Source organism: Taudactylus pleione, unplaced genomic scaffold (genome assembly GCF_031769625.1).
Source record: "Taudactylus pleione unplaced genomic scaffold, aTauple2 ptg000095l, whole genome shotgun sequence".
Lineage (NCBI taxonomy): Eukaryota > Metazoa > Chordata > Amphibia > Anura > Myobatrachidae > Taudactylus > Taudactylus pleione.
Genome location: NW_028284497.1, coordinates 1041580 through 1066113, shown reverse-complemented (window position 1 = coordinate 1066113; position 24534 = coordinate 1041580). Strand labels below are relative to the sequence as shown.

The following is a 24534-nucleotide window of genomic DNA, read 5'->3' as shown; positions in this document are numbered from 1 at the left end:
TGTGTGTGTGTGTGTGAAACTGTGTGTGTGTGGGAATCTATTCATGTGATGTGTGTGTGAGACTATGGGCTCTATTTATTAACACTGTAGAAACTTCCTCTTGTACTCCTAACTCTAATAAGATTCCCCTCTCTCACTTCCTTTACTGGTAGCTCTGCTTAGCTGACCAGACCTCCCCTTTTACTGAATACACACTGGATGGATGGATGGATAGATAGATAGATAGATAGATAGATAGATAGATAGATAGATAGATAGATAGATAGATAGATAGATAGATAGATAGATAGATAGATAGATAGATACTTCCCATGCACTAAGAAATATTAATTTGGTGTTCCTGTAAAGATGAGACTCTGCATGTAGTAGTCATATGCAGTTATATAGGGCTCTATTTATTAACATTATTTTTACTAAAATAAAGTGAAAAAGGGTGTTTTCACACCCTTTTCACATTATTTTAGTATCACCTATACTTATTACAGGGCAATTTCAGTAGAATTCGTAAAATTCTACTCCAACCCCCAGTATCACTTATTTTTAGTAAGCAGATCGCATTTCCCATAATTGTAATGGGAAATGTGATCTGACCATAGTTGCTAAAAATAAAATGTGAAAAAATACCGGGGGAAACCCTGTGATAATAACGCCACCTGGAGGTGGCGTTATCCAGGGTCTCCCCCGGTTACCGGACTCCTGCTCTGCTCTAACGGGGAGAGCAGAGCCGGGAGTCGGTCCCTGTAATCAGCTGTGTGGTCTAAACAGACCACAGCTGGTCTCCCACAATGCACTGCTGCCCGGTCATCAGGTGATCGGGCCCCAGTGCAGTATGGGAGATCACCTGACCAGAGGAATGGAGAACATCACCGGAGGCCTGGAGCATGCAGGTAAGTGTAAGTAAGGGAGGGGGGGTCGCGGGGGGGAGGGGGGGTCCGCGATTGCGGGGGGCGGGGCTTAGCGCCAGAGGGGGGGTAGCTGCGGCGAACGGTCGGCGCATGCGCGGGCACTTAACCACAGTATTTTTTGCGAAAATACCGTGATAAGGCTCCGAAGGGGATTAGCAGTGTCAGATCTTTATCGCAAGCTCTGTCCCTGCAAGGGATTTGTAGTAAATCCCTGTGATATTGCCTGAATTCGCAATGCGAATTCACTCGGTAATATCACAATACAATCTGCATTACCAATGCGGATTGTAGTAAATAGAGACCTAAGAGTGTGTGTGGGAATCTATTCATGTGATGTGTATGTGTGTGAGACTGTATGTGTATGTGTGTGTATGGATCTATTCAGGTGATGTGTGTGTGTGGGAATCTATTCAGGTGATGTGTGTGTGGGGGAATCTATTCATGTGATGTGTGTGTGTGGGAATCTATTCATGTGATGTGTATGTGTGTGAGACTGTGTGTGTATGTGTATGTGTGTGTATGGATCTATTCAGGTGATGTGTGTGTGGGAATCTATTCAGGTGATGTGTGTGTGTGGGAATCTATTCATGTGATGTGTATGTGTGTGAGACTGTGTGTGTATGTGTATGTGTGTGTATGGATCTATTCAGGTGATGTGTGTGTGGGAATCTATTCAGGTGATGTGTGTGTGGGGGAATCTATTCAGGTGATGTGTGTGTGTAGGAATCTATTCAGGTGATGTGTGTGTGTGGGAGTCTATTCAGGTGATGTCAGGCTTGCCTACCCTCCCGATTTGGCCGGGAGCCTCCCGATTTTCGGGTGCCGCTCCCGGCCCCCCGGAAAGGCAGGAAAGCCTCCCAGAAGTCTCACACCCTCCCCACCTCCCCCTGAAAAAAACAGAAATCCCCGCAGCGGGGGGCCCGGTAACGCGATTCGCGCAGAATCGTGTCATCGTGGCCCCGCCCCCTGCTTCACAATGCCGAAAATGACGGCATTGTGAAGAGGGGGCGGAGTCACGATGACACGATCGTGCGGCTCCGCCCTGGCTCTGCCCCCAATGGCCGGCCCCGCCCCCCGCTATTAGCTGACAATGAGCTCCCTCCCGGAAGGCTGGAGCTGATTGTCGGCAAGTATGGGTGATGTGTGTGTGTGTGGGAATCTATTCATGTGATGTGTATGTGTGTGAGACTGTGTGTGTATGTGTGTGTATGGATCTATTCAGGTGATGTGTGTGTGTGGGAATCTATTCAGGTGATGTGTGTATGTGGGAATCTATTCAGGTGATGTGTGTGTGTGTGTGTGTGTGTAACTGTGTGTAGCATTCCCGCTAGGCTGTTTTAGCGGGGCGCAGCGCCCTGCCCTCCTTCAGGAGGAGGGCAGGAAGCGCCCTGCCCTCACAGCCTGCGGGTGCCGTTCTCACCCGCGGGACGCAGTGTCCCGCGGGTAGTGAAACATGCGGTGACCCGGTCACCGCCGGAGAATAGACGCCGGCCGCATGCGCCCGGCATCTATTCTCCCTTTCTGCAGCGCTTGGGGGCTGCCCGGCATGTCCGTAAGCGCCGGGCACGCCCCCCAAGTATGATGAAAAGGGGACGCGTCTTATAGACACGCCCCCTTTTCATGACCACGCCCCCTTTCGGGCGCGCGCATGCGCCGAAGACGCGCGCATAACATTGCCCTCTCTAGCTCCGGCGCCCTGCCTGCCGCCAGAGCTAGAGTTAACACTATGTGTGTGTGGGAATTTATTCATGTGATGTGTGTGTGTGACTGTGTGTGGGAATCTATTCATGTGATGTGTGTGTGTGACTGTGTGTGGGAATCTATTCATGTGATGTGTGTGTGTGACTGTGTGTGGGAATCTATTCATGTGATATGTGTGTGAGACTATGAGTGTGTTTGGAAATCTATTCATGTGATGTGTATGTGTGTGAGACTCTGGACCTCATTCAGAGTCGGTCGTAAGCAGCCGCTCGGTCGTACGCCTAATGACCGAGAAACTGAAAAAGGAAGCAATCGCACGGCTGGTCGGTCACAACCAAAGTGACGCCCATACATGAACAATGCACCTCCTCTGGCGAGCGAGTGATAGCAGCTAGCGATCGAGTCAATCGTTGTCAGTCGCTGTATGTTAATTTTCTTCTGATGGTTGCGGCCGCTTGTGTTGTGTGCAAATTACACCAAAAATTAACAAAAAAACGCATAGAATAAGCCATCTCTATGAAATGTATTTATTATTATTCGCTAATGCAAACGCAGCTGAATCAATTACAAGCCAATTAGCAGTGTTATTAGCTTCAACAAACGATTATTAGCTGCTTGCATTGTGTGGCTCAAAATAGAAACATCAATCCTAACATCAATAACATTCGATAGTATCGATTGTACTCTGGGGCTTGCGAGAGTAAGTACCCAACCTCAAGCTGGACGATCAGCCAGGCTTCGTACCTGCTCGCAGAGTGACGTTTTACTACTTCCGGCCTTCTATGTCGATCGTAGCAGGTAAATTATGTACGCCCCTAAAACGCCCGCAAAACGCTGAGGCATGCCTGCGTTTTCAGACCACCACCCCCGTCAACACCCACAAACGGCCTTTCATGTCAATCAACTCTCGGAAGCCACTTCCTGCTCGTAAGCCATACGATCTACTGCATTTTGGATTGCAAAGCCTCGTACGCACATGTGCACAACTAACCGTGCGCATGCGTGGTTTGGAAACATTGGATGCGAACGACCGAGCGGCCGCTTACAACCGACTCTGAATGAGGTCCTGTGTGTGTGGGGGAGAATCTATTTACCGTATATACTCGAGGATAAGCCGAGTTTTTCAGCACAAAAAATGTGCTGAAAAAGTACCCCCTCGGCTTATACTCGAGTCAAGTGTAGCGCTGACCGGACGGAGTTCGGTCAGTGCTACACACTGCCAAACACACAGCCGCCGGAGCCGGCAGCTGCGTGTTTGGTGTAATCAGCAGCCGCTGAGAGTCTGTCAGACTGTCAGTGGCTGCTGTTGCTCCCACTGCGGGAGCCATCTTCCGGCTCCCGCAGTGGGTGATGGGAGACACGTCGTCATGACGACGTCTCTCCCATGCAAAGCGGCCGGAGGAGCGGACAGCGGCGGGACCAGGAGCGGGAGTTTAAGGTAAGTGTTTATTTTTTTTTTTATTCTTTTCACGTCTCTCTCTACTAGGGGGGGGGGGAACTACAGGGGGCACTACCAGGGGGCGATGACTACAGGGGGCACTACCAGGGGGCATTATCAGGGGGCACTACCAGGGGGCGATTACTACAGGGGGCACTACCAAGGGGCATTATCAGGGGGCGATTACTACAGGGGGCACTAAAAGGGGGGATTACCACTGGGGGAACTACAAGGGGGGGATTACTACAGGGGGCACTACCAGGTGGGGATTACTACAGGGGGGGATTACTACAGGGGGCACTAAAAGGGGGGATTACTACAGGGGGCACTAAAAGGGGGGATTACCACTGGGGGCACTACCAGGGGGGGTTACTACTGGGGGTACTACCAGGGGGGGATTACTACTGGAGGCACTGAAAGTGGGGATTACCACTGGGGGCACTACCAGGAGGGATTACTACTGGGGGCACAACCAGGGGGAATTACTACTGGGGGCACTACCAGCTGCTGCCATTTCCCACACTAGGCTTATACTCGAGTCAGTAAGTTTTCCCAGTTTTTTTGGGTAAAAGTAGGTACCTCGGCTTATATTCGGGTCGACTTATACTCGAGTATATACGGTATGTAAATGTGTGTGTGGAGGGAATCTATTCATGTAAATGTGTGTGTGTGGGGGGGGTCTATTAATGTCAATGTGGCAGGGCAGAGATATATTAATGTCAGTGGGGGAGCTAGGGTGTCAGTTTATAGGAATATATACGCCCATAAGTGGAGCTAGACATACCGTTTGGGTGGAGCAAAACACGCCCCCAACAATGGCGTGTGGCGCATTCTACAACAATCTGCAATCTCCCTCAAAGTCATTTTCAAAAGTAGGCAAGTATGACACAGCCCCGCACGCAGCCCCGCTGCGACAATATGCTAATGAATGCTATCGCAATGCCATCGCACAGCCAGCATAGAGACACCAACTGTCGCCCACTACTGATATCTCACATGCGTAATACATGTCTGGTCAAATTATGCAATGCGATGGCTACTAGACATTGCATCAAAACTAGGGATGTACATCGGACCATTTTTGCTGGATTTGGTTCTGATTCATCATCCGGCTTTGGATTTGCCAAACCTACCGTGACTGGTTTTGGATTTGGATTTTTTTATAAAAATCTACAAAAAAAGCTAAAAGTCACATCATTTGGGCTTTACTTTGTTCCTAGAGTATTGTTAACCCCAATAACATTACTTTCCAGTAATTTACAGTCAATTTAGACCACCTCACAGCTTATAATATTGTTTTCACCATTATTGGCCAAAGGCTGCAGTGAGCTGACTGGTTACTAAGTGACAGACACCGCAGTTTACTGCACATCTATGAAACATTGCAACTCACTGTCCCCATCTTGTCTACTTACAGTAGAAAGTGGGTGGAATGCAAGAGATCCAGCCACTCTTCTGGGTGTCTGGGGGGCTACCCACAATTCCTTGGTCACAAATTACGGATGAACATCAGAAGCCTGGCATCAAATGGTTGCCAGCTTCCAACATCAAATTATGCAATGCGATGGCTACTAGACATTGCATCAAAACTAAGGATGTGCGTCGGACCATATTTGCTGGATTTGGATTTGGTTCTGATTCGTCATCCAGCTTTGGATTTGCCAAACCTGCCATGACTGGTTTTGATTTTTTTTCCAAAATTGACAAAAAAAAGCCAAAATTCAAATAATTTGGGCTTTTCTTTGTTCCTAGAGTATTATTAACCCCAATAACATTACTTTCCATTCATTTACAGTAAATTTAGACCACCTCACAGCTCACAATATTGTTTTCACCAGTACCGGCCAAAGGCTGCAGTGAGCTGGCTGGTTACTAAGCGTCAGACACCGCAGTTTAAAGCACATCTATGAAACATTGCAACTCACTGCCACTCACTACTGAGTCACAGTACTTGAGTGTTATGGACGCACAGAGGGCTAAGGCCCAAGGAGTCACGGTGCTTGTACACACAGAGGGCTACGGCCCAAGGAGTCACTGTGCTTTTATACACAGAGGGCTACAGCCCAAGGAGTCATGGTGCTTGTATATGTAGAGGGCTATTGCCCAAGGAATCACGGTGCTTATACACACAGAGGGCTATTGCTCAACTGAGTCACGGTGCTTGTACACACAGTGGGGTACAGCACCAATAAATAATTTTTTTTTTTTTTTAACTTTTAACTTTCTTGAAAGTTTTTTTACCTTTTTTGAACATTTTTTTTCTTTTACACACAGCCACTTGTGAGTCTTGACACTTTAATCAGCAGAGTTTAGCGTAGTGTGCCCCCTATACAGTCACTTTGCCAACACAGCCACTTGTGAAGGTGCCTACACACTACGCGATGTGCTCACGATGCGATATCATGAGCAATTTCCCTTGAACTCTCCCCACCAGCTCCCCGGGCACTCCAGGACAGGATGTGCAGCAAAGATCTAGTGTGCACGATCTAAAGATTTGCCGATCTTTAGATCGTGCAGGATAGCTGACAGATGCTTGCATGGATCAGGGATATCCGTGATGCATGCAATCTGTCTATAAAAAAATAAACACAGATGCACGGACAGGATCACTGAGACGCGTCTGTGCTGCTGTGTTTAAAAAATGAAAACCTATGTAAAAATAAAAACAAAAAAACGGTGTGACCCCTCCCCCAAAAGAGCAACTAGCCCCGAGCTTTAGTGACCCAGTGCTGGTTGTGCAAAATACAGGGGACAAACGACACAGGGGTCCCCTGTACTTAAGCACAACCAGCACCGGGCTTGTCAGAACCAGCCCTGGCTTGCAAAATATGGGGGACAAACGACGTAGGATCTCCCCATACTTTGAGCAACCAGCACTGAGCTCTGATCCGGTCCTGGTTCTGGAAATACAGGGGGAAAAAATACATAGCATCCCCCTGTATTATCCAGAATCAGCACCGGACTTTTTCCAGCGGGGAGGCTAATGCCACAGCCAGGGGAGCTTTTTCACTGGGTCCCTCAGCCGAAGCATTAACCCTGACCACTAGTCAGCCCTGGGCGGGATCCCTGGGGAGCTGGGGACCCCCCAATAAAGGGGTCCCCCTCTCCAGGGCACCCCTGGCCTAGGCTGATATCCCAGGGCTATCCCTGCCACCCCTGGGCGGTGGGTTGATAGTGTAAGTGTAGTGTAAAAAAAGAAGAGAATAAACATTGTCTTTACAGTAGAACTGCAGGTCCCAGCAAGCCTCCCCCGCATACTGGTACTTGTAGAACCACAAGTACCAGCATGTGGGGCATTAAGAGACCGCTGGTACCTAAAGTTTATTTTTGTGATTCCCACCATAGACTTCAATGGAGGGAGCCATTTATTGGCTGAGAGAGGAAGGGGCTGACCTCTTTCAGTCAATGAATGCTCATATACGGCTCTACAAAGGCAGAAGCCACGTCTGAGCTCTTCATTCGGGAGGTAACAACTATCGTGGTTGTTGCCTGTTGCGTGGATTGCGTTACTAATTTTTTTGTTTTTGCCTACAGGGAGAAGGGTACGGTCCAGGTAATGTAGGTGAGGATGTGTGAGTGTGTATTTATGTATGTATTAAAACTTTACTATCACGGTGTGTGTATATTGTGTTTATTTCAACATTTCTTTACAGGTGAACTACAGGTACCAGCGGGCCCTTAATGCCCCGCATGCTGGTAATTGTGGTTCTCCAAGTACCAGCCTGCGGGGAAGGCTTGCTGGGACCTGCACTTCTACTGTAAAGACAATGTTTATACTCTTCTCTTTTTACACTACACGATCAACCCACCGCCCAGGGGTGGCGGGGATAGCCCTGGACTATCAGCCTAGGCCTCGGGTGCCCTGGAGAGGGGGACCCCTTTATTGGGGGGGTCCCCAGCTCCCCAGGGATCCCCGGCCTGGGCTAACTAGCGGTCAGGATTAATGATTCGGCTGGGGGGCCCAGTGGAAGGGCTCCCCTGGCTGTGGCTTTAGCCCCCTGCTAGAAAAGCTTGGTTCTGGGTAATACAGGGGGACCCTACGCATTTTTTCCCTCTGTATTTCCAGAAGCAGGACTGGATCAGAGCCCAGTGCTGGTTGCGCAGAATACGTGGACCCCTACGTCGTTTGTCCCTTGTATTTTGGCAACCAGGGCTGATTCTGACTAGCTCGGGGCTGGTTGCGCTTAAGTACGGGGGACCACTACGTCGTTTGTCCCCCATGTTTTGCACAACCAGCACTGGGTCTCTAAAGCCCGGGGCTGGTTGCTCTTTTGGGGGAGGGGTCACGTCATTTTTTTTTTTTTTACACAGGTTTATTCATTTTTATTAGACACAGAAGCACGGACAGAGGCCCTGATTCAGAGCGCTCGCTCTGAATCAGGGCCGGTCTTTTTTTTTTTTAGAACGGCCTCCTGGCCGCTCGCATAGCTGTGGGTGACCCACAGCTATAGCGAGCGGCCAGGAAGATGGTCGTTATGGTCTTGACCATCGCGACCATCGGGCTTGCGACGAGACCCTTGTGGTAGGGTCTCGTTGCCGCAAGCCCCAGAGAGCTTTCGGCTCAAACAGAGCCAAAGCCGCCCCCAGACTGTAGGTGTTCTCATGGGAACGCCTCCGTCTGGGCAGCCAGCCCCCCTGGCCCGCCCACCAAAGGAGGCGTGCTGTCACTCAACATCGACAGCACACCCCCATCGGTGCGAGACCCGGAGCAATGGCTTGCCAGTCGCTATCCGGGTCTCGCACATGCGCACAACGGAGCTGGCTCCGTCGTGCGCATGCACTCTGGGACACCATCGACCCGGTTGCAAGCGCTCAGCGCTTGCGACCAGGTCTGAATCAGGTCCAGAGATCCGTCCATGCATCTGTGTCTTCATTCATGCAGCACAGAACTCCTTGTTCCATGCTTGCAAGCATTGTATCCGGTTACGTCGCTTTATGTAGAACCGAACTCTCGCGAGAATCCGACGTCAAGAAGATGACATTTGGCCTCGCAGTGGGATCCGAGTCAGGCGGGAACTTCCAAGCCCCGATGTACTGAACTGCTCATCCCTAATCAAAACCATTTAATAGTATAACAATCTATTGTTATACTGTGCGCATTGCGCATTTGCACATTAGCTGAGCTGCGGACACCACTGACTGTTCTGAAAAAGAACACAGCCATCAGATGGGCAACTGAAAGCTGCATCCGATGGCTGGCAACCATCTAATATCCGCAATTCGATTGAAAAAGTAGTTCCCTCAGATCAGGAACATCGATGATGCTTCCGATGTCCATCCCTAGCACAAATCACCTGCAATTCATCACACATCCTTGGACACACAGCCAGTCATGTAGCCATTAGTGTGCTGTAGAACAGTGCCCATTTTCTTGTAGCACATACAGTATACACCTTTTTCACCATAGTGTTTCCTTTATTGTGGGTGCAGAGTGACAACATCATCACTCTTTCCAGCACACCCAGCCCAACCTCAGGGAGACTGCTAGACTCTTCAGGGAGTCAGGGAAGCCACCACAATTGAAGGGAGTATCCCTGATATTCAGGGGAGCTAACAAATATGTAATAACTAAAAAGGTCCTGTCAGGATAGACCAACACAATATAGCTAGAGGGGAGGAATTTGGGAGTGCCTGGACACACACTGAGCAGCTGTCTGTAGTGTCTTTGTAAAAGAAAACTAGCATAATGCATATGCCGTCTTATAACATCTCATAGCCAGGGCTCTATAGCAGTCATATTGCAATTACACACACCCAAGCTACTGGTACTGTAGCACCTCTCCTGTCCTGACACGATTGGAAACTTGGAAAGAAGCCTCATATTGTGATGTAAGGAAGTGATATCTGAGGAAATGAGGACTACAGGATACAGCTCTGAATCTCTCCATTTGTGCGACGGCTAAATCATACCTGCAACTCCTAAACCGTGAGTCTACTACAAAATGATTATTGCAGTGGAAATGCCTTAATCTTGATATTTCTTCATTCACTACTAAACATTTATAGTTTTTTATAGTTCAAAAAGTTCTAAAATAATATTAACTTAACTTAAATTTTTCACTTGCTTCTTGGTACTAAGCTTGTACAAGTGTCATCCAGACATTGTTCTCACTCCTGCAGTTCCTGCCCATGATTCCTACTGACTCGTGTCCTACGTGAGATCTATATTGTCTGTTTGTTTTATCTCCAGGACTTTCATTACTTTTACTCTGAAATAATTATTCATCTGCAGCCAGGAGAGACCTCCCTTATATTAGGTGAGTCCTATAATACACACGTTTTCTTAAAGATTATAAGCAAATATATCAGAACCATGTATACAGATGATGTTTATACATAGGCTTGCCATATCATTCCTTTAGTTCAGGACACATGTGAATTACACAGTTTCTGTGGTTGATTAAAACCAGGTGTAATGGAGACTTGAAGTCAGCCAGCCACAGAACCTGTGTAAATCATATGTATCCCGAAGTAAAGGGATGATATAATATGACAAGTCAATTTATACACATGTAGGTATTAGCATACCTATTGAAGTAAAAATAGTTACAATGAATGAAGATGCACACGTGTATGGCTAGTGGATATACAGTACAGCCAGACATACACCCAGAGTAATTCTCTGCCAAATACCCTGGCAGGACATAGGCAAACGCAGGGGGGGGGGGGGTTCTGTCTGCCTGGAAACCCCCTCCCCAGCCCACACCATGACTACAATAGAAATAGTAATAAAATAGAATTTTACAAGTGCTGCATGTTACTCTCACTATCACAAATGAAATAATTAGCACTACCTGTGGATCTTTTAACATGTATCAGCCAGTAATAAATAACCTGTGCACCAACTAGGAGATCTGGAAAACATTCACTGTTAGGGATGTGCTGCTATAGAGACCAATATGTACATATATGTCCAGGGCAGTGCTAGGTTGCTCCCAGACTCCCGGACTTGCACTAATGCACTGGAATGATGCCCACATCTAAAATAAAAACATTCAGCTTAGGCAGGATGGCCCTACTATCACATTTAATGGCTTATTGTGATCACTGGTCCTGTACATGCTGGAATTATGACACACAATACATTTTTTAGGACTCATATTAAAGCTGGTTAAGTGCTAATTCTACCCTCTTCATGGACTGGCCACACTCACTCTAAAATCAAGCCTTTGGAAACCCCCCTCTAGAAATCCTGCGTTTGCCACTGCAGGAGGTATTCAAGAATGCAGATTAGATAAACTGAGCCTGTGCATGTATACATAGTGCATACACAGAATGTTACTGCAAAATCGATGGCTGTGCTGCAGCTGTAGGATTCACTGGAATGGGAAAGTTGTTCCACATTAGAGATTGCTGGAGCTGTAATCAGGATGAGGATACAACTTCTCCTTTCTCTTTAACTTAAAAAGGTTAGTTCACTTTGGTAATATAAATGCGAGGGAAGTGGGTTGATCACTCAATGCAGAATTATTAGTTATATCCATGGTAAACTTCATAAGATGGAGAGCCAGCAAGGTCACAATCGCACAATAACTTTGGCCAGGGGGTAACAGAGTCCAGCAAGTGTCAGGTCAGAGTACCAAGCATAAGAAATTTCACAATGAGGTCCAGATAGCAAGATTACTCTGATCAGAGCATTACCTCTTAGACCAGTCTTTCCCAAAAATTAACACCCTTCTCTTTGACTAGCTGGGGATTTAAAAGAAAAAAACAAAAAATCCCCCACATCCCCTCCTTCCTTTTCTGATGTCACAAGAGAGGCTTGGAAGCTAATTACCACCCCATGGAGCAGCTGTTGCTTGGGAACTCTACAACTTTCAAATATACATAACTTTTGAGAGGTACCCCTCTGGAGTGTATTACCTTCAACCCACTGGCTATCATTTTCTGCATAGACACATCTAATATCACTATTATAGTGGTACGTGATATATTATAATGGGTTGGATAAGGGATGCCAGCGCTCGGGATGCCGGCGGTCAGAATCCCGACGCCGGCATCCCGACAGGATTAAGATATCGTCACCTGTTGGTCGGTATTCTAACCTTCCCCCTCTCCCTACCCCTCCCTCCCCGATGCCTAAACCTAACCTCCCCCTCCCCACACCCTAACCCTCCCCCTAACCCCGCTACTTACCTTCAGGATGCCATGGCCGAGATTCTGACAGGTGTCGGGGTTCTTGTGTCTGCATTCTGAGTGGTTGGTATTATGACTGCATCCCGTTCTAATAATGTTCTAATAATGTTATGCTACTGAGTGCTATGTTGTAAGATTTATCATATACAACATTTTAAATGCGGATGGGATATGATAATATCGACTGAGGTCCTGATTCAGCAGAGGACGGAATTGCAAAGCTGCAAACAAGCAGTTTTGTAATTCTGTCCTTGCTAAAAGGTGTCTGACACCTCCTGCTGCATCTGCGGGATCCCAGTCGTCAGGATGCCAGAAGTCAGGATACCGACACGGAATCCTGACTCCCGTCAGAAAGCCAATGCTGGCATCCTGATGGGGTCAAGATACCGACATCGGCATCCCGACCACCAGCATCCCAAAGATAAGTTTGTGGGTTAGCGTTACGGTTAGGCCAGGGATGGGGGGGTTAGGTTTAGGGACCTGCCTGGGGAGGGTTAGATTTATGGTGCGGGAAGGGGGGGTTAGGGTTAGGCACCACTGGGGGGAGGTTAGGGTTAGGCACCACCAGGAGTGGGTTAGGGTTAGGCACCACCGGTGAAGGTTAGGGTTAGACACCACCAGGAGAGGGTAAGGGGGGAGAGGGGGAGGGTTAGGATACTTACCGGCCCCTAACCCTCCCCCTCTCCCCCCTTACCCTCTCCTGGTGGTGTCTAACCCTAACCTTCACCGGTGGTGCCTAACCCTAACCCACTCCTGGTGGTGCCTAACCCTAACCTCCCCCCAGTGGTGCCTAACCCTAACCCCCCCTTCCCGCACCATAAATCTAACCCTCCCCAGGCAGGTCCCTAAACCTAACCCCCCCATCCCTGGCCTAACCGTAACGCTAACCCACAAACTTATCTTTGGGATGCTGGTGGTCGGGATGCCGATGTCGGTATCTTGACCCCATCAGGATGCCAGCATTGGCTTTCTGACGGGAGTCAGGATTCCGTGTCGGTATCCTGACTTCTGGCATCCTGACGACTGGGATCCCGCAGATGCAGCAGGAGGGATGTTCACCATCTGGATGACGCTGTTGGTCTTCTGACTGCCGGCATCCCGTCCGCAGGTAAATCATGATACTCCGCATCTGCAATTCCAGCGACAGTCGCAGTCTGGGATCATTGTCGTGACCATCGGTTGCGATGTTGGACAGCGCCGGCAGCTGAATAAGCCTCAGCTTACGCAGGCTGGCCGGCAAGCGAGGCCAGGAATCTGTGTTCATTGATGCAGACCCTGGCCTTGATACTTATGGAAACATGGGCGAAAGGCACCGTTTCCGGGAATGCAGGCCACCCTCGCTCCGCAAATGCCTCTGCTTGTCAATCAGGCAGAGGAATATTAGGAGCTGAGCTATCTCACAGGGACCCATTCTGCGCAGGCGCAGATTTCCGATAATTGGGAATCTGCGTCCAACAACAGTTTAGCATCCTCTGCTGAATCAGGCCCTATATTCGCAAAATTTAATTTTCACGCAAATTCAATATCGTTTTCTTGCCGGAAGATGGGCTATGATAAGAGCTGGAAGTAGAGATATAGCTTGTGCTATCATCCTGGTTCTTGGTTCAGTGTCAGCACTTATAATGCACATGGCCAGAAAGAATTGCAGATACAGTAGCCCATAGGCTACGATAGAAAAAGCCTCTCTTCAGAATGGCTTTGCATTCCGGAGCTTGGTAAATCCAATCCAATGGAAAAGCAATACAGGTTAGGGAATAAAATCATAGTTTCACAGGAGTATCTGATCACTGCTTTGTGATATTGTGGTACCCAGCTCCTTCTACTACTCACTACTCCTTCCTATAGCTCACCCTTTCTTCCTTCTACTACTATTTACACCATAACAACAGACCTGTCACAAGCAGCCATGTCATCTATTATACACTCACAAGAGTAGACAGGTCACAGCTTCCTACAAGATAAGCACATTCCTCTCCTCAGATATTATTGGCTATAGATAGCTTTTTGACCATCCACTTAAAAAATGAGGTCACATGCAATATGGAGACAATGGAATTTATTTTAAACGTGATCCTAGTTAAATTCACCATCAAAAGGGAGACAGATTGTCACAGATTGTCTCCTTACAGCCATGTTACAGCCAAAAAGAAACATTTAGTGGGTTGGCCAAACATTCATACCTCAAAGACAAAAATGAGGAAGTGATCAGGCTCCAAAAAGCTACGCTACATTTTGCAGTCCCCATAGAAATGATCAAAAATATGGGGAATGCAGCAGATATTGGAGATCTCTCTTGTGGTACCCTCTCAATCCATGGGATACTTCATGCGTAGATCCTGAGAAAATGTACATTTTCTGAGGAATTTTGGAAGATATTTTTGCAAAAAGTATTTAATATGCCCCTTAGAAATATGTTCATCCAGGGCCGGTGCAAGGTTTTCGGGCACCCTAGGCAACATTTCACCAACCGCCCTGCTCCCTCCAATTCATAATATGCCACGTATCAGTCTCCCCAGTTAAATAATATACCACACAGCATTGTTCTAAATTCATAATATACTATATAGAATATTGCACACAGCAGAACACCAGAATCATAATGTACCTCATAACACTGCTGCAAATTCATAATATTCCACACAGCTATACCACAAATTCAGTATATGTCACTAAGTAATTAATTATGCCATTCATTTTCTCAGCTGTGCCCTCCAGTGGCCGATGCCCTAGGCGGTTGCCTAAAGCTGCCTAATGGTAGCACCGGCCTTGTGTTCATCTATTACCAACTTTGTATCTTGCTCACAATTCTATTCACAAAATACATGTTCCAATAAAGTGTCTACTTAGCATTGTCTGAGCTGTAAGCTGTACAGTTTAAGTAAAGTAATTCCTGGGACACCATCTCAGACACAAAGTATTATAAGTGCAAATTAGACATATAATTGTAAATTGAGACATGAATATTATACTTTATTTTGATATAATAATCACAGCACATGGTAAACCACTGTAATGGTGCATACACACGATCAGATTTTTCCTTCAGATATGAACGATAACGATTTAAAAATCGTTCAGTCGTTCATATCTGAAGGAAAATCGTTCATATCTGACATGCCTGAACGATGGACGATCAACGATGCGCGTTCCCGATGGTCAGATAACGATTTCTGATATCTGATGTGTTTGCAGTCAGACTTGGACGATTCCATTCATTTTAATGCAGTCAAAAATCGTTCAAATCGTTCAAATCGTTCAAAACTTTGGTAAAATCGTTCAAATCGTTCAAATCGTTTAATCGTTCAATCGTTCATCTGACAAATCTGACAAGTCTGACAAATCTGACCGTGTGTACGCTCCATTAAGGTTAGTATAGATACATTTTCTTCTGCCAACAATAATGTATAGACATACACAGAAGCTTTAGCTTGTGAAAGACTACCAGACAGATTACACCACAGAAAGTGCTCTTAGAAACAAACATGGGTGTGAGTTAAATTCTCTAAAATGTCCTGGCTCATTTTCATCCTTAGGACATGCCCATCACCCTACGTGGAGTGTTCAACTATTAGTATCAAGTTCAGAGCAGCAGGATTAACGAGTCTCCCACACCCATATACACCGACTGAGGTGTGATGTAAGATTCATCTGGGTGAATCCTTTCCAAGTCCCAGAAGTGAAGAATGAGTAGCTGCAGTTGTCTACACCCAGAGACTGACTCAGAGGACGAGGTGAGCAATCAATGTAAATTTAAGGGGTCTATGTACAAAGCCTTGGAGAGAGATAAAGTGGACAGAAATAAAGTACCAACCAATCAGCTCCTGTCATTTTTCAAACACAGCCTGTAAAGCGACAGTTAGGAGCTGATTGGTTGGTAGTTTATCACATAACTGGTTGCAAACTCAGGCCCTGATTCAGAAATGTACATAACCACATTGGTTTACGTACATATCCGATATTTGGGCCTCTATGCATGCACAGGACCTGAGTGATTGCTCGCAGCCCCTCCTCTGATTGACATGCTGTGGCTTTTGGGGAGCAGGGAAGGCATCCGGAACCATTCCACAAAATAGGGGCATGTTGCCCCCATTTTGTAGGTGTGCCAAGTGCAGAGTCTGCATAAGTGGTCGCAGACTTCCTGGACTCGGCAGAGGGGTCCCGACTACCATGTTGAGTAAGCTTCGACTTACGACAATTGCGACAGATGGTTGCGATGATGATCCGAACCAGTATCTATGGACACTGGCCCTGATTCAGAGCCGGACGCTCTTAATTTTTAGAGCGGCCCCCTGGCCGCTCGTATAGCTGTGGGTGACTACCCACAGCTATAGCGAGCGGCCAGGAACATGGTTGTGATGGTCAAGACCATCGCGACCATCGGGCTTGTGATGAGACCCTTGTGGTAGGGTCTCGTTGCTGCAAGCCCTGGAGTGCTTTCGGCTCTAATCAGGCCCACTGTACTGGGATCGCAGATGCAGCAAGGAGGTGTCTATTTTCTACAGACATCTACTGCTGTATTTGCATTTTAGTTGGATTGTATTGCACAGCCGTTTCACGCAGTCCACATCTGAATCAGGCCCACAAATGCTTAATCTCTTACATTGGAGGCCATATTTGACGGAAATTCTGCACCTAGCATTGGTCAGGTGCCAGTTTCAATGTGTCCGATGTTGGCGTCTAAAAATGCACCAAGCTGTATTATAGCATCTAAAGATGCACAAAGTGAGTGTTTCAATCCTTGCAAAGTGAGATGCATTGCTGTACACCAGGGAAAGGGCTGATACTAGTAATAGCATAAAGTTACAGGTGCCACTACACCAAAAGATGCTAAAGTGGTCGCAGCACCATGCTTATCTGAATAGTGGCATAATTAGGGGGGGTCGGGTGGGGCACGTGCCCTGTGTGTTGTCTGACTGGCGGCGCAGGGGTGCGCCGCTGGCTGCTGTTTAGGTCAGTGGTTTCAGCACTACACAGTAAAACAAACACACTGCTCCCAGGTCCGGGGAGCACATTCACTGGCAGTGAGTTTTCTACCCAGCGGTGGTGTGTTTGTTTTAGCAGCCAATTAGAATTAGACAGACTCTCATTGGCTACTGCACCCAGGGTCAGAGCCGGGCTGGAGCTCACTCATGTGCTCCGCCCTCTGGCTCCCACAGTGGGTGAAGGGAGAGATGTCATGACGTCTCTCCCATAGTGCCGAGCAGGAGGACGGTGGAGTAGACTGCAGCGGACGCAGGAGCAGGGTTTCATGTAAGTATTTTGATTTGTTCTGTGTGTGTGTTTGTGTTATATATGTAAGGCTCACTACTGGCTGGGGGCACTGTATAAGGGGCACTACTGGCCAAGGGCACTGTATAAATGGCACTACTGGTCAGGGGCACTGTATAAGGGGCACTACTGGCTGGGGGCACTACTGGGGGCACTGCATAGGGATGACCACTACTGGGGGCAGTGCAAAAGGGGCACAACTGGTGGCACTATATAAGGGACACTGCATAAGGGACACTACAGGGGGCACTGCATAATGTGCACTACAACAGGGGGCTTTGCACAACGGGGACTCTACTACTGGGGGCAGTGCATAAGGGGCATTACTACAGGGGGCATAGCATAAGGGGCACTGTAACTGGGGACATTGCATAAAGGCACTACTACAGTGGGCATTGCAAGAGGGGCACTACTACTAGGGGCATTACATAAGGGGCACTATTGGGGGCATTAAGGTGCATATGGAATAAAAAGGAATGTTCCCAGAGTGGCCGCTTTTTTGGTACATACTTGGGGGGGGGGGTGGGGGGCGCTCCGTTGTTTAGCTTGCCCTGGGCTCCAAATACCCTAGTTATGCCACTGACTCTGAATCAACTCCCAAGTCCTTTATTGCTTTCATTAAAGAAACACTATAATCAACATTTAAATATATATATATATATATATATATGTACAAAAGGAAAAAGAACTGGCACTCGGAGACAGCAACAAGAAAAAACGATGTATATTCTCTAACGTTTTCGAGGTTACCACCCCGTCATCAGGACAGAATACATACAGCTGTATGTATTCTGTCCTGATGACGGGGTGGTAACCTCGAAAACGTTAGAGAGTATACATCGTTTTTTCTTGTTGCTGTCTCCAAGTGCCAGTTCTTTTTCCTTGTGGATATCGTTTATGCTATTGGATGCACCGGAGCAAGTTGCCCTTTTATTCCTTTGAGTGCCGGCAGATTGTGTCTTTTTTTTATATATATATATATATATATAATATATAATATATAATTTCAGAAACTAGGGATGAGAGCAACCCCATGTTTTGGTTTGTAATCTTTGTTGTCATTTGTCAAAACCACCGTCAAATGTTTGTGTTGGATCTGGATGTTTAAAAGAAATATATTAAAAAACAGCTACAATCATGTCATTTGGACCAGTTTTTGTACCTACAGTATTATTAACAGTAATAACATTAATTTCCAGTCAATTTTGACAACCTCACAGCTCACAGTATTGTTTTTACCCATATTGGCCAAAGGCTGCAGCAAGGTGGCTGGCAAACCAAACGACAGTGCAGCAGCACAAACACATGGCAGTGTAAAAAAGTATATAGCACATCTATGAAACATAGTGGCACAGAAGGAGCAGACAGGATGGCAGTTTAATAAACTATACGAACCTATAGAATGTTGTTATTAATCATGAACTAATGGCCTAAAAGTAAAAGCCTAGTATAGGCCTGGCCAACATGTGGCTCTCCAGCTGCTGTGAAACTACAAGTTCCTGCATACTTTACCAGCTGATCGGTGGGAGGGTATGCTGAGACTTGTAGTTTCACAGCAGCTGGAGAGCCACAGGTTGCCAGATCTGGCCTAGTAGAAAAAAATATTATATATTACCAACACATTTCTCCAACCAGCAAATAAGAAAACACAGGCCTCAGGCCAATACAGGTGGTTCAAGCCAGAGTAACAGGATAATAAAAGTAGTTGATTATTTTCAATTAAACTAAGCAGCAGAGCAATGGCACAAAAGAATGGCAGTTTATAAAAAACAAACAAAAAAAAAAAAACAGCACATATACGAAACACAGTGAAACTACAGTAGCAGACAGGATTGCAGTTTAATAAACTATACAACCCTATAGAATGTTTTCATTGATCAAGAAACTAAGGGGTCTATTTATCAAGCAGTGAAAAGTGTGGAGAAGTGAACCAGTAGAGAAGTTGCCCATACCAACCAATCAGCTTTAAAGTAGTATTTATCAAGTACAGTCTATAAAATAATAGGTAGGAGCTGATTGGTTGCTATGGGCAACTTCTCCACTGGTCCACTTCTTCACACTTTTTCACTGCTTGATAAATTGACCCCTAATAGCCTAAAAGTAAAAGTCTAGTAGATAATATATTATATTACCACTTCTCCAAAGTCACTATTTAGATGCTACTGTTAGAAGCAAAATAGTTAAGTTTAATTGAAAAAAAGTGGGGTCTGCCCCAAAATCAATAACACCACCACTTTCATACCAAATCCTGGGTGGCCTCCTCTTTGGTCCATGTAGGAATCCATAGGTCATGGTAAAAGAAAAAATAACACTACCGAATCCCACGGACACACACTGTACAATCTGTATTGGACCTAACCCAAAATGACCTGTCACTCCCATTGGCATGAATGGGGAAGTGCTGATTGGCTGAGAGCTTGGAAGTGTCAATCTCAGCCATGCACATTATCAACAGCAATATCGCCAAACTTGCTCATTATCACTAAGGAATCAAATTGTAAAATTACATTTGCGGCACATATTATATGTATCATGGCCATTTATTATGAGGGTACTGCAGCAGATATTGGAGATATATGCTGCAGTCTCCTTGCTATTGTTTGCAAGAGCAGTTCCCATAGATGTCTATGGGTATACTGATAATGTGCAATTTACCAAGCTCCAAAAAGCTTGGCCACATTAGAGAAAGCCATCATTAGCCTTTGGACTATAGTATCACATATATTCTTTGTAGAAAGATACTTCGGCTCATCACCCTCAGCCCAAATTCGTGCATGTGCGGCCAATTAACTGTGCCTTGCCCAATGCATAACAGGCAGTAAAGTGATGGTGTAAGCTATTACTCTACTTGTTACTCTTCACAGGGAAGGGCTGTAATTGGAGCCCATTTCAAGGCAAGAGAGGGTTCATAAATGGCACATGTAAACCATTTATTATAGCCGTGATGTACAACGATAAGAAATGCTAATTAATGGGTAGATTTCATAATATTAGTAAATCAGCACCAAAGTGTGTTATTCCAAAGACAGCACAATGACTAAGAATTATCAGACCAAGACTTCTTCCTGCTACCTAGCTTTTGTTGGAATTGATGTGTGCAGGTGTTGTTACTGCACAGTTACAGTATATAGGCACACACCAGTGGATTACTCAAACTGTGAACAGCCCACTTACTTAACCATTGGTGTTGGTTTATTGCTAGATAACAGGTACAACCATGCTCACAATTACATGTACACTGGTAATGTAGTGAAGCTTGAGTGGAATAGGGTCCTATACAGCCCACCTGCCTGTGAGTCTATGCTGCTTACAGGTAGTGATGTAGGCTGCTGGAAGAGCTTTATTCAGGTATACACTGGAGTCTCTCTGGAGCTAAATGTAAAACATCTGCCTTGCACTGTGACACTCTCACACAGTACTAAAATGGCTGCAGTCACATGTACAAGAGCTTATCAGGTTGGAGGACGGACTGACATATCGTACCTCGGGTACACATTAGAACGAGGTAATGAACGACGGAACGATCCCTCGTTCCGTCCTTCATTACCTGCAACGGGGGCACATGTGATATCGTCCGGCTGGACATGCAGCACAGCAGACCAGACGATACCACATGCGACCGCGGGAGCGCTCATTTTGGTCGTACACAGTGAGGGATGCGGCTGATGGGTTGTTCCAATTCGTCTGGAAACTACATATCATGTCGACATCGTCTCAGTGTGTACCCAGCTTAAGCTCACTGCTATCTTACAGCCTTTGTAATAAAATGTTATGCACATCATCCTATGACAACATTAAAAAAATGTCAGCTGTGCTGCTGTTTGGTAACCAATGAGATTTGCCACAGATTAATGTTGGGTTCATGCTCAAAACCGTGGTACTTACTAACAGTCATTTTGACCATCTAACCTGAACCAAACATGAATCCCTGTCAGTTTCCAAACACAGGACCCCTCACACTGCCACCACTGTAGAGATTCCTTGTATGAACTTTGGCTAACATGAAACAGGCGTTAAATTGTGTAATAGTTGTTCCCAGTGATATATATGTAATAGAAAGTGACATTAATGTTTGGCATCTCACCAGCAGTATAAGGAGAGCACAGAGATAAGACAAAAAGAGCCTGAAGATGAAGCGGTGGACAAAGTGGACGGAGATGTGATTCTGACTGCAGCTGTCGTGGCACAAAGGGCTCAGAGCAATCAACGAGAACGCGAGAGGGAACGTCAGGTTGTAAGGGATAGAGAACGAAAGAGAGAAAATGACAGACAAAAGGAAAGAGAGAGAAACATGGAAAGAGAAAAAGAGAGGAGGAGGCAAAGAGAAAGGCAGAGACAAGCTGAGAAACAGAGACAGAGACACACAGAAAAAGAGAGGAAGAAGAAAAGGAAATAGGATGACATGTTTTAGTCAGTGTAGCTGATTCTAACAGCACCTGTGATAATACTTACAGTATGCATACTGTACATCATAGCGGGAGCACATTCATGCCTATCCATCCTACTTGCCAAATATAAAGTACACAGATATTCCCTGAGCACGTGTATCATTAATCATATTGCTTAAGTTGCTGAGTGATTGTTGTCCCTTATTGAATAATTCATTTTTATGAAGCCAATTACATATGCTCCAGTACAAGTGTGCATGGGAATGTGCTACTACCTCACATTGCCATGACTGTAAGTACTGTCTCCCAATTGCCTGGCCTTAAATCAATCCTGTCACCCATTTGCCCACCTCTGTGACCCTCAGTTAATTGGAATGCACTTTGTATCTGTTCTAGAGGACCCTGTACAGGGTCTCTGCCGTGCAGGTAATACTGTAACACTATGGACAGCAAGCGAACGGTCTCACCGGTATAAGGAACAGGATGGGCTTCTTGTGGGACCTCTTACTTGGGTGGCAGAATAGGTTGGGAAGGGTTTGTCCAAAAGTTCATGTGGGGGGGGTCATCGGACACCCGCGGGGAGAGGGGGGGGCCGTATCGGACACCTGCAGGGGGGGTGGGAGGGCTCTGATTCAGCAAGGATCGCTATTCTGCTAATACGCACGCAATGCAGTTGCTAATATCAGCGGTGATATGAAAATGATTGCATTCTCATTGCGTTTGCAGCCTAACATTAGGATGCCCAGTTCCCCATATTGACTTGGCAACATAGCAAAATAATCGGTAACATCGGACCCATACGCACAGTTAAGGCAGGTCACACCTCACTCAGGAATTGCTAACTTCAGCGCATGCTATGAGGCCTCAGGCTGTGTATGGTATCGCAGTGGATAATTTATGCACGCCCCTGCAAGGGCGTTGAAACGCACTGGCACGCCTGCATTCGCCCGGCCATCCCCACGTTACCACCCACAAACGGCACTTCAAACGGCACTTCAATCATTCTGCGATGGGTCTTTGTCTCCACTGTGATCGCACTTCTGATCACAGCAGCTGCATGTGCACAGCAGCTGCATGTGCATGCGCAGGGCGAAACAATCACAGGGATGGCGTGCATATTAACAACTGCGATCCAAGCTGAATCAGGCCCTTAGTTACCTATTGGAACATGCAGCACCACTTTAAAAGTACCTACACAATAGACGATTTTCAAATGATGCGATGTCATCCACAATTTCCTTTGAACTCCCCCTGCAACTCCCCGACATTCCCGGACAAACGATATCTTGCATAAACTGTGCAATCTGACAAACGATGACCTTAATCTCATTAACGAGATTGTCGTATCCTCAGATCTTACCTACATGCAGTAAGATCTGGCAAACGACACGTGGGACCGCACATCGGCATAGTTATCGTTAGTGGTCACTGCACGATTTGTCGTTCTGATGAGTCGGAATCGGCCAAATCATGCAAAATATCACCTAGTGTATATGCACCTTTGGGGGCAGATTTATTAATATTATTTTTACTAAAATAATATGAAAACGGGTGATTTCACACCCTTTTCACATTATTTTAGTATTTAAATATATCAAAGGGATTTTGGAGGAATATTTGCATTATTCTCCTCCATGCCCTCAAATTCGCACATTTCCCATACCTACAGGAGCGGAAATACAGGAGACAATGGAAGGCGGTCGCCTCCGGGCGCCAGTCGTGAAGGGAGCACACTGACCGCCTACATTTGCTCCAGGTGCTGCTCTATGCGCTCCAGAGCATAAATAAGCAGGGGGCATGTGCTACGGTCCTCCCTCTCCCAGGGCCCCCAACCTGGAGTCCTGTCTCTAGGGTGGATCTCAAGCAAGGAATTTACACCAATGTACATAAAAGGGGCAACACAGAGGCTGGAGTGCATGGCCCCGCCCTCCTTTATTGGTTCAGCCCTGCCCTCCCCACCCCCCCTCACACATTCGGGACCTGCTGCCTTTGCTGTTGCTGTGGAAGCATCAAATAACAAAAATGGAAGACCCTCATCAGCAACAGGTAATGTTTGCGTGCAGGAGTGTTGGCAGTTAATTGGGGGAGGAGTATGTGTCTGGGTACTACTGTTGGAGTGTTGGTAGTGAATACAGGAAGGTAGAGAATGTGTGTCTGGGTGTTGCTGGAGTGTTAGTAGTCAATGCAGAGGGGTGGGAAGAGTGTGTCTGTGTACTGTTGTAGTGTTGGCAGTGAATGCTGGGGGAAGATTATGTGTTTGGGTGTTCCTGCTAATAATGAATGCAGAGGGAGGGTGTGTGTATGGGTGCTGCTGGACTGTTGATAGTGAATGCAGAGGGAGGGTGTGTGTATGGGTGCTGCTGAACTGTTGGCAGTGAATGCAGGGGGGGGAGAGGGTGCATCTCAGTTGACCGCACAGATTTGCTGATAGGGTCATAAAGAAACAACCCACCAATTACCGATCCTGGTGCAGGTAAGCTTTTATTTTCTATTATAACTAGGGAGAGGGTCAGGAGAGGAGGCAGGGAGTCTGGCAGCAGCAGGGGAGTGGGTGCAGACTCAGGATCACAGCGGGAGCAGGGGGGAAGTAGCCAGCACATGCGCAGATACAATCAAATGGTATTTTTTTACGAGAAGTGCGGGAAGGGAATTGAAGAGTTTTCTTGCGATTTTTGATACATTCACGAGTTTCGCACTG

At 46.5% G+C, this 24534-nt stretch overlaps 1 protein-coding gene across 2 annotated transcripts; it reads left to right on the top strand.

Annotated features, from left to right (window-relative positions):
• Positions 1–9418: 9418 nt before the first annotated feature.
• LOC148526453 (uncharacterized) lies at positions 9419–21986 on the top strand. 2 transcript variants are annotated; one of them, XM_088470197.1, is made up of 4 exons: positions 9419–9970; positions 10235–10301; positions 15714–15911; positions 21539–21986. In XM_088470197.1, exons 3-4 carry the CDS (start codon positions 15864–15866, stop codon positions 21842–21844), a joined length of 354 nt encoding a protein of 117 aa, XP_088326323.1. In that variant the 5' UTR covers positions 9419–9970; positions 10235–10301; positions 15714–15863; the 3' UTR covers positions 21845–21986. The 2 variants fall into 2 exon arrangements, with proteins under 2 accessions (XP_088326323.1, XP_088326322.1); XM_088470196.1 differs by having other exon boundaries at positions 21536–21986.
• The last annotated feature ends 2548 nt before the right edge of the window (positions 21987–24534 follow it).

Coding starts and splice junctions, on each gene's coding strand:
- LOC148526453 (XM_088470196.1), top strand. CDS start 15,864: ATGAGTAGCTGCAGTTGTCTACACCCAGAGACTGACTCAGAGGACGAG. Junction 15,912..21,535: donor AGACTGACTCAGAGGACGAG/GTGAGCAATCAA, acceptor GCATCTCACCAG/CAGTATAAGGAGAGCACAGA.